This window comes from Lissotriton helveticus, chromosome 6, assembly GCF_964261635.1.
Source record: "Lissotriton helveticus chromosome 6, aLisHel1.1, whole genome shotgun sequence".
Classification (NCBI taxonomy): domain Eukaryota; kingdom Metazoa; phylum Chordata; class Amphibia; order Caudata; family Salamandridae; genus Lissotriton; species Lissotriton helveticus.
The window spans coordinates 1,422,466,091-1,422,478,849 of NC_136067.1; the positions used below are offsets into that span (position 1 = coordinate 1,422,466,091).

The window sequence follows — 12,759 nt, forward strand, 5'->3', positions numbered from 1 at the left end:
CCTTTGAAGGCCAGGTGAAGCAGCCTTTGAAGGCCAGATATGTAACACCGGAGTGGAGTGGTCGGGGGGAGCTTAGGGGATGGCTGCTCCATTGTTGTGGTAGAAAGGCTGGCATGGAACCCAGAGAGGAGAAACCAGTTGCCTGGCCCAATGAGGTCTGGACACCGAGAGCGGGGAGTGGCAAGAATTGCGCATCCTGGGATACCCAGATGTCACACTCCAGAGGAAGTGGTCACCAGGTGGTCTAAAATTGCTCGCCCTGATGAAATCTGACTCGCCACAATGAGTGGGTGAGTAGATTGCTCAAGGCCTGAATAACAAAGCTCAAACCAGCCTTTTTAATGTATGCACCAGGCATTATTCATCGGACTTAACAGTGCCTTCAAACTCGGATAGCCGGCCCCGCACTTCCAGGACCCTATGCGTGGTATTGCGGCGATGTTGTTGGATTAGTGCCAGGTCAACCTCCTTGCGTTCCCCCATCTTGCCCTCTAAAGTGACCTTGAGATCCTGGATGAGTGTGCATCATTTAGTGACTTTGAGTGTGCAACAAATATCCAAAACTCCTCTCTGATAAGTCCAAGACTGCGTGTGACTGAACTACCCTAGATAGAGCACCTTGGGAGGGCTAAAACAAGGCCCTGTCCACTGATAAGGGATACCTCGACTCTTTACACAGCACACCTCTTTTTGGTATACTATAAAAAGAGTCAGCTTCCTAAATTCTTTAAGCAGTGCTACTGCAAAAAAGGAAGCCTTTTTAATAGCTTTTGAGAAGGGAAGGTTTAAAAATATTTGTTATCATGTTTTGTACTTCTTGTATTCCTCTCATCATGATTAATGTGTATGTTTGATATATTGCTGAAGAACTGCACCTTTCAAGAAAAGGCTTATTGATGGTCGCTTTGTCGATTTGATATATATATATATATATATATATATATATATATATATATATATATATATATATATATATATATATGTTTTACATTTTAGCCCCATGGAGAGAGAGAGACTCCTCCATGGGGCTAAAATGTAAAAATGGTCACATTGATGGATTACCGCTGGAGTCCTGCAGCAATGTTTTTTTAAATGGTGGCCCACCACTTTACAATAATTATATGGGATTGGTGTGTCAGTACAGCCCCCATTTAGGGCTCTGGGAACCCCATCCCTCGGGTCAGGTAAACTTAAGGGGAGCCCCCCTCCACGAGCCATTTTTGCCCTGAGGCGTCTATCCCAGGAGCCCAATGGAAAAAAAAGGCAGGGAGTTAGCACTGCCCCTTCTCAAGCTATTTTCGGCCCTAGGGACCCCATCCTCCAATGTATTTAAGTGGTGGGGGCACCCCCCCCCCCCGAGGACCCCCTCCCCAGCAGCCCCCCCTCGATGTCTTAAAAAGACAGACTCAATTACTGTGTTTCGGGGAGCCCACTCAGGGGACACAGTTTGCTTGACCACTCTACAGTGGGCAATGAAACAGATGTTTGATTCCATCTGGAGGAAGCATTTTCAAATCTCCCGACCAGCGGAAGCAAACACTAAGTCTGCCCCCAACCGACGGGAGTTTTATAAATGCTCCCACCGGCTGAGAGCAGACTCGCGATCTGTTTCCCGGCCTGCACTGATGCAGGGCAAAGAAACAGAACAACATATTACTCCCGCCCAGAGGGAGCAGCATAATTAGCTGCTTCCTCCGGGCAGGTGTATTGCCGCCTCCCGAACTATACAGGGAGCCGGCTGGTGGCCTAGGGCTTCCCCCATGGCTACCAAGGTGAGGCCATAATCAGAGCATGCCACCGGAACAAGTTATAGTTAGCTCTGCTGGTGAACAGGTGAATGTCTGAGTTTATTTTTGTTCAACACTTTAAAGTTGTAACCAACATAGTCACCTAACTAGGACATCACTTTAACCTTTGATTTTTTCAGTGAATGAATATGTGTATATGTGCATGTGTGCAGGCAAAAGGTAATTTTGGCAAGTGCACATGAGATAAAGTGCCCTTTAAGTGTACAAATGGCCAGGCTCATCAGGAAAATTAGGTTTGATTTTATTAAAGTGGCTGAATACTGAATATCTAACAACTTCGGTCAGGGCCTTAAGAGGGTAGTTATATCCTCAATAGAAATAATTTCAATCACAACCGTGGATAGCCAGCTCACTGAGTCAGTTTCCTTTCTACAGTGCCTACTTTTCGCCCTATCTCCAGCCCTGCAGAAAAAATATGCAGTGTTGGGGCTCTTCAATTCTAAAAGAGATCAAAAGCCCTGCAATAGGGGTTAAAGGGTGTACAATGTTAACTTTACTAGCCCCATCATTAAAACACCACTATCATTACCATATTGGTGAATCAGTGTCCTCCGCTACATCCACAAAGGTCTGATAATCATACTAGTAATTTCATGCTATGCTCTTGTTCATACATAGCGTGCAATCACAGCCCTGAAACACTATTCCCACCCTCCTTTGGCTTTGATAAATCAATTTACTGCAGAACACCTTGAAACTAAATAAAAAGGTAACCATGAGATGTTACAGTTTAATTTCCAAAACCTATGAAAATATGCTGTCACCTAATACAACTTCAAGAAAGGGAGATAAAACTATTCGTACAGTGGTTGTAAAGCTCAGTGATTCAAGGTAGCATACACCCATCAAACACTTACTCGTGATGAAGCTTGAGAGAATGTGGGATGGGTATCTGCAGCTTGGAGTTGTCATTCTGTGCTTTCCTGTTGAGATGTATCCAAATGCAGGTCATGGCAAAGGCGTGAGTTGACTGGGGTTTATTAATATCAGGTACAGGAATACACTAGAGAGAAAAAAGAGAAACATTGTGTTGTATCACATGTTAACTCATTACTTAAAGGTGTGTAGCATGATGGCCTGGAAAACCTGTGGTACACAATTTAGGATCTTTAAAGCCAATCTAATTAAATCAGGTGATAGTTGTTTAAAAGGTTTACTTTAAGAACAGAGCTCCCTGAAGAACAAACTCTTGCAGCTTGAGGAAGCTGTTTGATAGCTTAATTGTGTAAAAGATGATCATAACTGAAAATCCACAACTACTACTGCGTCATTATGGACTAAAGCATACGTCCATTACCGGACTATACGAGCTTTGTTAAGGTCTACAGATACTCCACACTGTAAAGAAATTCGATTTGTTAGGTCTGCATCTTACTAATGCTAAATATAATAAAATGGTAATATTACATCAAATATTAAAATGACGCAGTTTGTGTCTTAGAGTATTCATTAAATTGCTGTTTGCACATGTACATACAGTAAGGATTAGTTACTTACCTGTAATCCTAGTTCTCATCCAGGGGTATACTCATCAAAGTCATAATCTATGAATAATCCCGCCCATGAGCGGGATCCCGGAGCATATAGAAAATACATATATATACCTATATATGCATATGTGAAAACATATATATATATATATATATATATATATATAGATATATATAGATATATATATATTCACTGAAAAAACCATAGGTTTCACACCAGTTATAGTTAGCTGGAAATTTTACTCGCATAAAACCATTGAAATTCCCACGTTATAGTTAGGTGGACTCACTATAACTTGCGCGTGCAATGCACTGCTAATGACGTCACATATTACATCACTCATGACATGGTCAGTGACATCACTCATGACATCACTGATGACACCATCCTTGTGACAGACCTCCTTTCACTGAAATGTAACCCTTGAAACACATTCAAAAATAAAAACTAACATTTTCAAAAAGATGGAGATAGCCATACCAGTTACAACAACCAATTCAATTATTCCACCATCTATATACTCATGCACTCATTCACCAACAGTTCTATATAGTCACTCATACATATACTCACTCTTCATATGAAGTGATACACCTATACATCCTCTTACACACCGACAGTCATCCTAAAGATACTCTCACACATACTCACACATGCAAATAAACTATTGAACATCCATTTATTTGCATATACAGCTATACACACACTACCACTTTACTTCTAAGGAAACTTACACATACTTACTCTCTTAAACAATCACTTATAGAAACACATACTAATTTAAACAGGAACTCTTACAATTCCTCACTCTCACATATACTCACTTATATACATCAATCTTCACATATACTAGATTAAAACATATGTAGTTACTGGTAAACACACTAGTGAGACAGTCATTCACTCACTAACACACACATATACACACTCATCCACCCATACAGTCCTGCACATATGCTGTCTTCAAAACACATACAGAGAGTCAGTCATTCATGCATCTATGTGCTAAGTAATACCCCCACCAAACCATACAGACACTCATACTGATACTAAGAAAAACATCTAATAACCCATATACATACACATGTAGCAACTCACCAACCCATGCAGGCACTTATACACAAAGTGAAACACTAATACATATATTTGAATATTTAAACATTACTCTCTAATATATGTATTCACTAAGATACACTTAATAAGCCAGTTAACGAATCAATTTTTTTTTTTAAAACATCCATGTAAACACTTATTTAAACATTTATTCTTCCATCAACTTTTACATATACATATATAACACATATTTATTTTTTAAAAAGACACACATTCACTGGATGGTGCCATCAGTGATGTCATGAGTGATGTCACTGACCATGTCATGAGTGATGTAATATGTGACGTCATCAGCAGTGCATTGCACACGCAAGTTATAGTGAGTCCAACTAACTATAACGTGGGAATTTCAATGGTTTTATGCGAGTAAAATTTCCAGCTAACTATAACTGGTGTGAAACCTATGGTTTTTTCAGTGAATTTCAAAGGTTTTTTAAATGCTAATTCCTAACTATAACTGGTGTGTAACCTATGGTTTTTTCAGTGAATATATATATATATATATATATATATATATATATATATATATATATATATAAATTTCTATGGCAAAATGAAACCCCTCATTTTGTTCCTTTTCAAATTAAATGTATTAAGTGTTACCACTTTATTCCAATCAAGATGACTTCTGGTGTGCCATACTTTTGTCATAAGTAAGACTGTTAGCGTTCTAGTTGTTCTTTAGAACACTCTGGGACATTCTGTCATTGGGCTATAGTTGGGCTACATGTGGCTGATATTTGGGCTACATTTGGGCTCTTTTGTCTCTGGTGGCCATCTTGGGAGACTGCATATCAGAATTTTTTTAATGAAATATAAGAGGATTTGAGAAGTCACTCAAAATGTGTCCTAATTTTTCTTTCTTCAGCACTAATCATAATTTCTATGGCAAAATGAACTCCCTCATTTTGTTCCTTTGCAAATTAAATGTTTTAAGTGTTAAAACTTTATTCCAATCAAGATGACTTCAGGTGTGCCATACTTTTGTCATAAGTAAGACTGTTAGCGCTCTAGTTGTTCTTTAGAACAGTCTGGGACATTCTGTCATTGGGCTATAGTTGGGCTACATCTGTCTGATATTTGGGCTACATTTGGTTTTTTTTGTCTCTGGTGGCCATCTTTGGGCTACATTGGGCTACATTGGGCTACATTTGGGCTCGAACATATATATAGCCCAATGTAGCCCAATATATATTTTTTCAAAGTTAATTTTCGTAAAAACCACTGGAGCATATATCTTGAGACATAGCAAAGGCACATCGAGGTACCAGTCCATACAATTTTGCCAAGTTTGGTGGAAATCCATTCAGTCATTCAGGCTAAAAGTGAGTCCAACCGCCCTATGGAAATTAACATGGGGAAAACACGTTTTGGGACCCCCCTTTTATCTCGGCCCCCGCTTGACGGATCCCCCCGAAACTTTCAGGGAAGGAGCGGAGCGAGGCAAAGTTAAGGAAAATTACAGGCAGATCCCTCATTCGGCGCTAAAGTTATTCCCAATAGAATGTTGCGGATTTCCTATGGAAAACGATCCTAACTATAACTACCTACTGGCGACCGCCAGTAGGTAATATATATATATATGAAGCCTAAAACATTTCCACAATGGCCTAAATGCTGAAATTACATAGGTTTGCATTGTAGCACCTATACTCTCCCAACCCCTAAGGAAGAAAGAGAGCAGTAAACACTTGCCATACAACAATGCTTTATTGCCATAGAGAAAACCTGTAATTGCAGGCATTTGCCAGTAGGCTGCAGTAGAGTATAAGGAAACAAAGAAAAACTGACACCTTGCCTTTAAGGCATTAGAGTAGGGGTACCGTGCCTTTAAGACATGCAGGAGACCCCTAGCTCCCATGATGCACCACAGGTGGCAGTTAGGTCAGTTCTTTTTGGAGGTGCATAAGCACCTGTGTAGATCGGCAATCATCATACAATTACTTCCCAGTAATGCTTGTCCAGGGAGGTGGGTGGGTCGCTTATGACTTTGATGAGTATACCCCTGGATGAGAATTAGGATTACAGGTAAGTAACTAATCCTTCTCATCCAGGGGATACTCATCAATAGTCATAATCTATGAATAGAGTAGCAAGCCCATACCCAAAGTCTCCCGGACGAGCAACAAATAGATACAACATGAATAAACATCACATTCAAATTGCAGTTATGCAAACAAATTCCTCAAAGAGGCCTTCGCCAGCTGGGCATCGGCCTGTGCATCTAAATCTAGGCAGTAATGGGGGTAAAGGTATGTACTGAGAGTCATGTAGCTGCCTTGCAAATCTCAGATATCGGAATGTTGCGAAGGAGAGCTGTGGTAGAAGCTTTCCCTCTGGTGGAATGTGCACGTGGTCTGCCCTGCAAAGCCTTGTTAGCTAGCTGATATGACAAAGCTATACATGAGACGATCCATCTAGAGATAGACCTTTTTGTAGCTGCCAGACCGGTATTAGTTGAACCATAATTGACAAAGAGCCGGTCAGACTTTCTAAGTGGAAGAGTCTTAGCCTGGTACAATTTCAAAACCCTCCGGAGATCTAGGGAGTGTAAAGATCTCTCTGGGGGAGTGGTTGGTTGAGGGAAGGAAGTAGGCAGTGTGATGGTCCGATTGATGTGGAAATCAGAGACCACCTTGGGCAGGAAGCCTGGATGAGTTCGTAGCACCACTCTATTGGCATGAAAGACCGTGTAAGGCTCCTTGCAGCACATGGCCTGAATTTCACTCACCCTGCAGGCTGAGGTAATGTCTACCAAGAAAGCAGCTTTCCAGGTCAAATGCTGCATAGATGCCTTATGATTAGGCTCGAAAGGAGCACCCATTCAATTTGGTAAGTACGATGTTAAGCTCCCGGGGAGGAGAGGGGGATCTCACTGGTGGATAAAGCAATAAAGGACCTCTAAACTGACCTGTACTATTTTTCAACGTGAATCAATCTCGATTTTTTAATAGATGCTGCACACATATAGAATTTCAAACAATCATATTCTTTTCATTGTATTTATTTTTCTTTCAACAGATTTTTCATCATTACAATATCATTTTTCAAAGGGAAGAAAGTTTTTTTAAAGATTTTTTTCAAACTCATTATTGTGACATAAAAATACATTGTTAAACACATTTATTATATACAAACAAATCAATCAAAAAGCTCATAAACACCCCCAGTCGACAGTAAAAAAAATGTTTTATATTTCTCCAAGACAAACAATCATTCCTAACTATCTCACCATCACATATAATCATTCATACTCACTCTCATACTGTGCAAAAGTGCTAAAAAGCAAACAGAACAAAACTTTTGAGATGCAAGGGACAAAGTCAATTATTATCATCAGTGATCTGATGGCTTGGAATCCCATATACTGTATTATGCTTTGGTCCTGATTTCCTATGGTCTTCTCTGGTAAGGTTCTCAGATGTATATGGCCTACGTACGTTTCGGTGAAAAACAGATTATTCATACCACCTTCATCAGGACCGACATAAGCATACAAATATTCATATAAAAACTGGGGGATCTTCTCATATGAATACTGGAGGACCAGGCTCAAAGTTGAAACGAGCCCAGCATCTACGACGGCGTGTTAATACCGATAGCGTGCGCTGTTAAGACTGCCAATCCACTGCAGAGTAATACATAGAGTCTAGAGGATTTTGAAACCAGGCATTCCTAAAAAGTAGGATTTAAAACCAAAATAAGGAAAGACTGAAATCTATATATGGAAGACCACCTCCTCGCTATTTTTGCTGTCTATGTTTAGGAAGAGTCAGCGTGACCACATCTAATTCCAGCGATACTAAAAAACCAGTATTCATATGAGAAGATCCCCCAGTTTTTATATGAATATTTGTATGCTTATGTCGGCCCTGATGAAGGTGGTATAAATAATCTGTTGTTCACCGAAACATGAGAAGATCCCCCAGTTTTTATATGAATATTTGTATGCTTATGTCGGCCCTAATGAAGATGGTATAAATAATCTGTTGTTCACCGAAACGTACGTAAATTGAAATTGAAATTAAAATACTTATAAAGCGCACGTTCACCATGCGGTTTCTTGGCGCTAGGAGCACAGACCATCGGACAGTGGGGAGGACGAACTACTGGTGAGGGAAAGCTTGAGCAAAAAGAAAAGTTTTCAGAGCTTTACGGAACTCAAAATAGTGGGAGGAAGACATGAGGGGAAGGGGAAGGGTGTTCCAGAAGGTGGGCGCAATGTAGAAAATTTTGCACCACCTGACCTCTTCTTCTTAAAGCGAGGAACAATCAGAAGGGATTGTGAGGAAGAGCGCAGGTCCCTGCTAGGGTGATATGCCTTAATCTCAGAAGAGATAAAGCCCGGAGCCGTCCCCGCCCTCGCCTGGAAGGTGATACAACCCATTTTGAACAACGCTCGTTCCTGGACAGGCAACCAGTGCAGAGCTTTAAGCAGCGGGGTGACATGGTGAGATTTAGACAGATTATACACAAGTCGGGCTGCCTGGTTCTGCACCAGTTGAAGTCTCCGAAGGTTATACGCAGGGACACCGGTATACAAGACGTTTCCGTAGTCTAAACGGGAGATCACCATCGCAGACAGAATGAGTTTGAGGGCACTGAAAGAAAAAAAACGGGACACCTTACGGATAGTGCGAAGAGTGAGAAAGCAGGAGGAAACAACTGAGCTAATCTGAGAGTGCAGAGTGAGATGAGCATTAAGTTTGATTCCTAAGGTTTTAACTGAAAAAGAGGGGACGGGAGGGGAACCCAGGGAAGGAGGCCAAAAGGAAGAATTCCAGGGACTGGAGGTACCACCCGTCAGAACCAACTCGGTTTTGTCGGGGTTGAGTTTTAGATGGTTAAAACTCATCCAGTCCCTGATGAAAAGCATAGTGGAGTGAAAATTGTGAATGGATTCTGAAGAGGAAGATAAATTAAAAACCAGTTGAAGATCGTCGGCATAATTGTAAATACTGACATCCATCTGCTGAAGTGCAAAAATAAGAGGGGAGATATACAAATTAAACAGCAAGGGAGACAATGAAGATCCTTGTGAGACTCCACAGTGAACCCTTTGAGAGGGAGCGGAGAAGTTGGCCAGATGGACGGCCTGGGTGCGGTCCCTCAGAAAGGAAGCCAGCCAGACCAGGGCAGTCCCCCCGATGCCAGCCACCCCGACACGGGAAAGGAGGATGGAATGGTCTACCGTGTCAAAGGCGGCGGACAAATCAAGGAGAACCAGCGCCTGGGGCTGGCTGGCATCCATGCCTTCTCTGAGGTTGACCATCACCGAGAGGACTACGGACTCCGTGGAATGTGCCGGGCGGAAACCCGCCTGGCGAGAGGCTAAACAGCTGTTTTCCTCCACAAAGGCACTGAGAGTACGGGTGATATGACGCTCCAGGATTTTGGTTAGGAATGGGAGAAGGGAGATGGGACGGTAATTAACAAGTAAAGATGGGTCTGCACCAGGCTTTTTCAAAATGGGGATAATAGCGGATTTGTGGGGCTGGGGAACAATGCCATGGGCCAGGGAATTGTTAAGGAAAGTGAGCGGAGGGGAGGGACAGGCTGAGTAAATTTGTTTTAGAATATGTGCAGGGCAGATGTCTGATGGGGAACCTGACTTTACCGTTGAAAGAAGGGCACGAAAAGATTCTTCAGTCAAAGAGGGGAAGTGGTTGAGATGTATTCGGGGAGAGAAGGGCTGTAGATCCAAGAAAGAAGGGGAAGGGGGCGGCAACATTAGACTTAATGACAGCAATTTTCTCTATAAAATGACTGTTGAGTGAGTCACAGAGAGTCTGGGATGGGGAAGCTTTAAGAGTGACTCTATCCGAGAAAGCTAAATCATGCACAACAGAGAATATCTCTCTCGGCGAGCAAAATTTTGGACGAGAAATATTCTGTTTTGGTACGGAGAATGGATTTTTTATATTTATTTAAAAGCGTGAAATATTGAGTTTTAAAAAGAGGGCAGTAGGCGCGGCGCCAGGCACGCTCTGCTTGCCGTAGAGCCAGTTTTTCCTCTTTAAGTGTGGCATTAAACCACCTATTGGCGTCGTAATTGCGCCTGGCGGTGACTCGTCTAAGTGGAGCCACCTGGTCGCAGCCACTGCTGAGCCAATTATTTAAGGAGTCCATTTGAGAATGAAAAGGGGAATCAAGAAAATCGGGACAAGAGACAGAAAGGGAGGAACAAAGAGATGTCGTGTCCACATGAGTCCAGTTGCGGGCCCAAACGTTCCTGGGAAGGGGGGGAGGGGGGGTTTAACAAGGCAGGGAGATATAGAAAAAGAAATTAAAAAATGATCAGACCATACACATGGGAAAGCCACCGGGGGAGAGACGGGACAATTGAGCGACCAAACCTGGTCTAAGATATGACCGTGAACGTGAGTGGGGTGTGAACATGAGATACGAAATTGAGGGAACAAAGAGAGTCAGAAAATTCTTTGGAGGAAAAGTCCTCAGCCGGATCAGAGGGCCAATAGTTGAAATCTCCAAGTACCAGGATGGAGGTATTGTTCACTGCCAAGGTAGCCAGCAGGTCTTGGAAAGCGGGGAGGAAGTGCGAAGCAGATTGTGGGGGACGGTACATAAGCAAGCAAGTGAGAGGTGGCAAAAAAGATGCAGATCGGACCACTAAATAGTCGGCTGTTGCAATAGGAGAGGTTGGAAGTGACTGAAAATCAATATCGGCACGGGCAATGATAGCAACACCGCCACCCGCCTTACCACCCGGTCTGTCGGCGCCGATGGCATAATAAGGGGAGGGTAGGGCAGCCAAAAGAGTAGGAAGTGAGTCTAAACAGAACCAAGTCTCCGTAAGGAATAATAGATCAGGTTGACGCGTGTCTAGCAGAACAAAAAGTTCATGAAAATGCTTTACCGCCAATCTGGTATTCAAAAGGAGGACGGAGGTTACAGGGGTCACAGGACAAGAAAGGGGCGGCTCAAGGGGGCCACAGGCAGGAGGAACTATGGGGGTAAGGGCAGACGGCGTGAGGCCGAATTTAGAGATTTTGGCAATGATGGAATCTGCCAAAGTCCACGGGCCCTGCAGGGAGTAGAGTTGGGCGGGTGTGAAAGTTAAAAATTGGGCAGAGTGGAGTGCCCCTGGCCCCGGCCGGCGACGGGCTTGCCTTTGGCGCGCCTTCGGCGCGCCCGCTGTGCGCGTCCGCTGCGCGTGCGCATGGGGCGTCCCTTTTAAGGAAAAGGGAGCGCGAAGGCTGCAGCGCTTACCTGTAGCCCACCACTGCCCCACCGAAGATGGAGCCTGCAACCCCGTCAGCCCTCCGGATCTGACGGCCATATACATTCGAGAACCTTACCAGAGAAGACCATAGGAAATCAGGACTAAAGCATAATATAATATATGGGATTCCAAGCCATCAGATCACTGATGATAATAATTTACTTTGTCCCTTGCATCTCAGATGTTTTGTTCGGTTTGCTTTTTAGCACTTTTGCACAGTATGAGAGTGAGTATGAAGGAGTATATGTGATGGTGAGATAGTTAGGAATGATTGTCTTGGAGAAATCTGAAAAAAAGAATTACTGTCTACTGGGGGTGTTTATGAGCTTTTTGATTTGATGTTTTGTATATAATAAACGTGTTTAACAATGTATTTTTATATGTCACAATAATGAGTTTGAAAACAATCTTTCAAAAAACTTTCTTCCCTTTGAAAAATGATATTGTAATGATACAAAATCTGTTGAAAGAAAAATAAATACAATGAAAAGAATATGATTGTTTGAAATTCTATATGTGTGCAGCATCTATTAAAAAATAGAGATTGATTCACGTTGAAAAATAGTACAGGTCAGTTTAGAGGTCCTTTATCCTATTTCTTGTTTCTCCCTCCTCTAGACCTAAAATTTAATTTGGGAGTACCCTATCTTGGTTTTACGGACCTCACTGGTGGAAACACCTTCTTAAGCCCCTGTAGGAAATCTTTGACCACAGGCATAAGGAAGAATGAGGTCTGGGAAAGAGACTTGCTGTGCGCTGTGATAGCATCTAAGTGAACCCTGATGGAGGGGTACTTCAGGTCTGACCTTGCCAAGTGTAATAAGTATGGGAGAATCACCTGCTCCTGACCTTGAATTGGATCGAGAGCATTGTCCTTACACCAAATGTAAAACCTCTTGCACTTGAAAGCATAAGACTTTCTGGTGGAGGGTCTCTTCGCTTCTCTAAGTATGTTCATACAGTCAGCCGAAAGGTCTAGGTGGCCATACTGGATGATCTCAGGAGTCATGCTGTCAATCAAAGGGAAGAAAGGTTGGGATGAAACACCCTCCCCTTGTCCTTGGTCAGTAAGTCTGGGCGGCATGATAGCCTCCGGTGAGGAAC

General features: G+C 42.6%; 1 protein-coding gene across 3 annotated transcripts in view; it reads right to left on the minus strand.

Moving 5' to 3' along the window:
• The window catches only part of MED23 (mediator complex subunit 23), a 684,519-nt gene that overhangs the window by 437,345 nt on the left and 234,415 nt on the right, over positions 1 to 12,759 (minus strand). For all 3 annotated transcript variants that reach the window (XM_078649215.1, XM_078649213.1, XM_078649212.1), the window contains one exon: positions 2,666 to 2,811. In XM_078649215.1, coding sequence (XP_078505341.1) covers positions 2,666 to 2,811 — 146 coding nt within the window. The remainder of the gene's footprint in view (positions 1 to 2,665; positions 2,812 to 12,759) is intronic.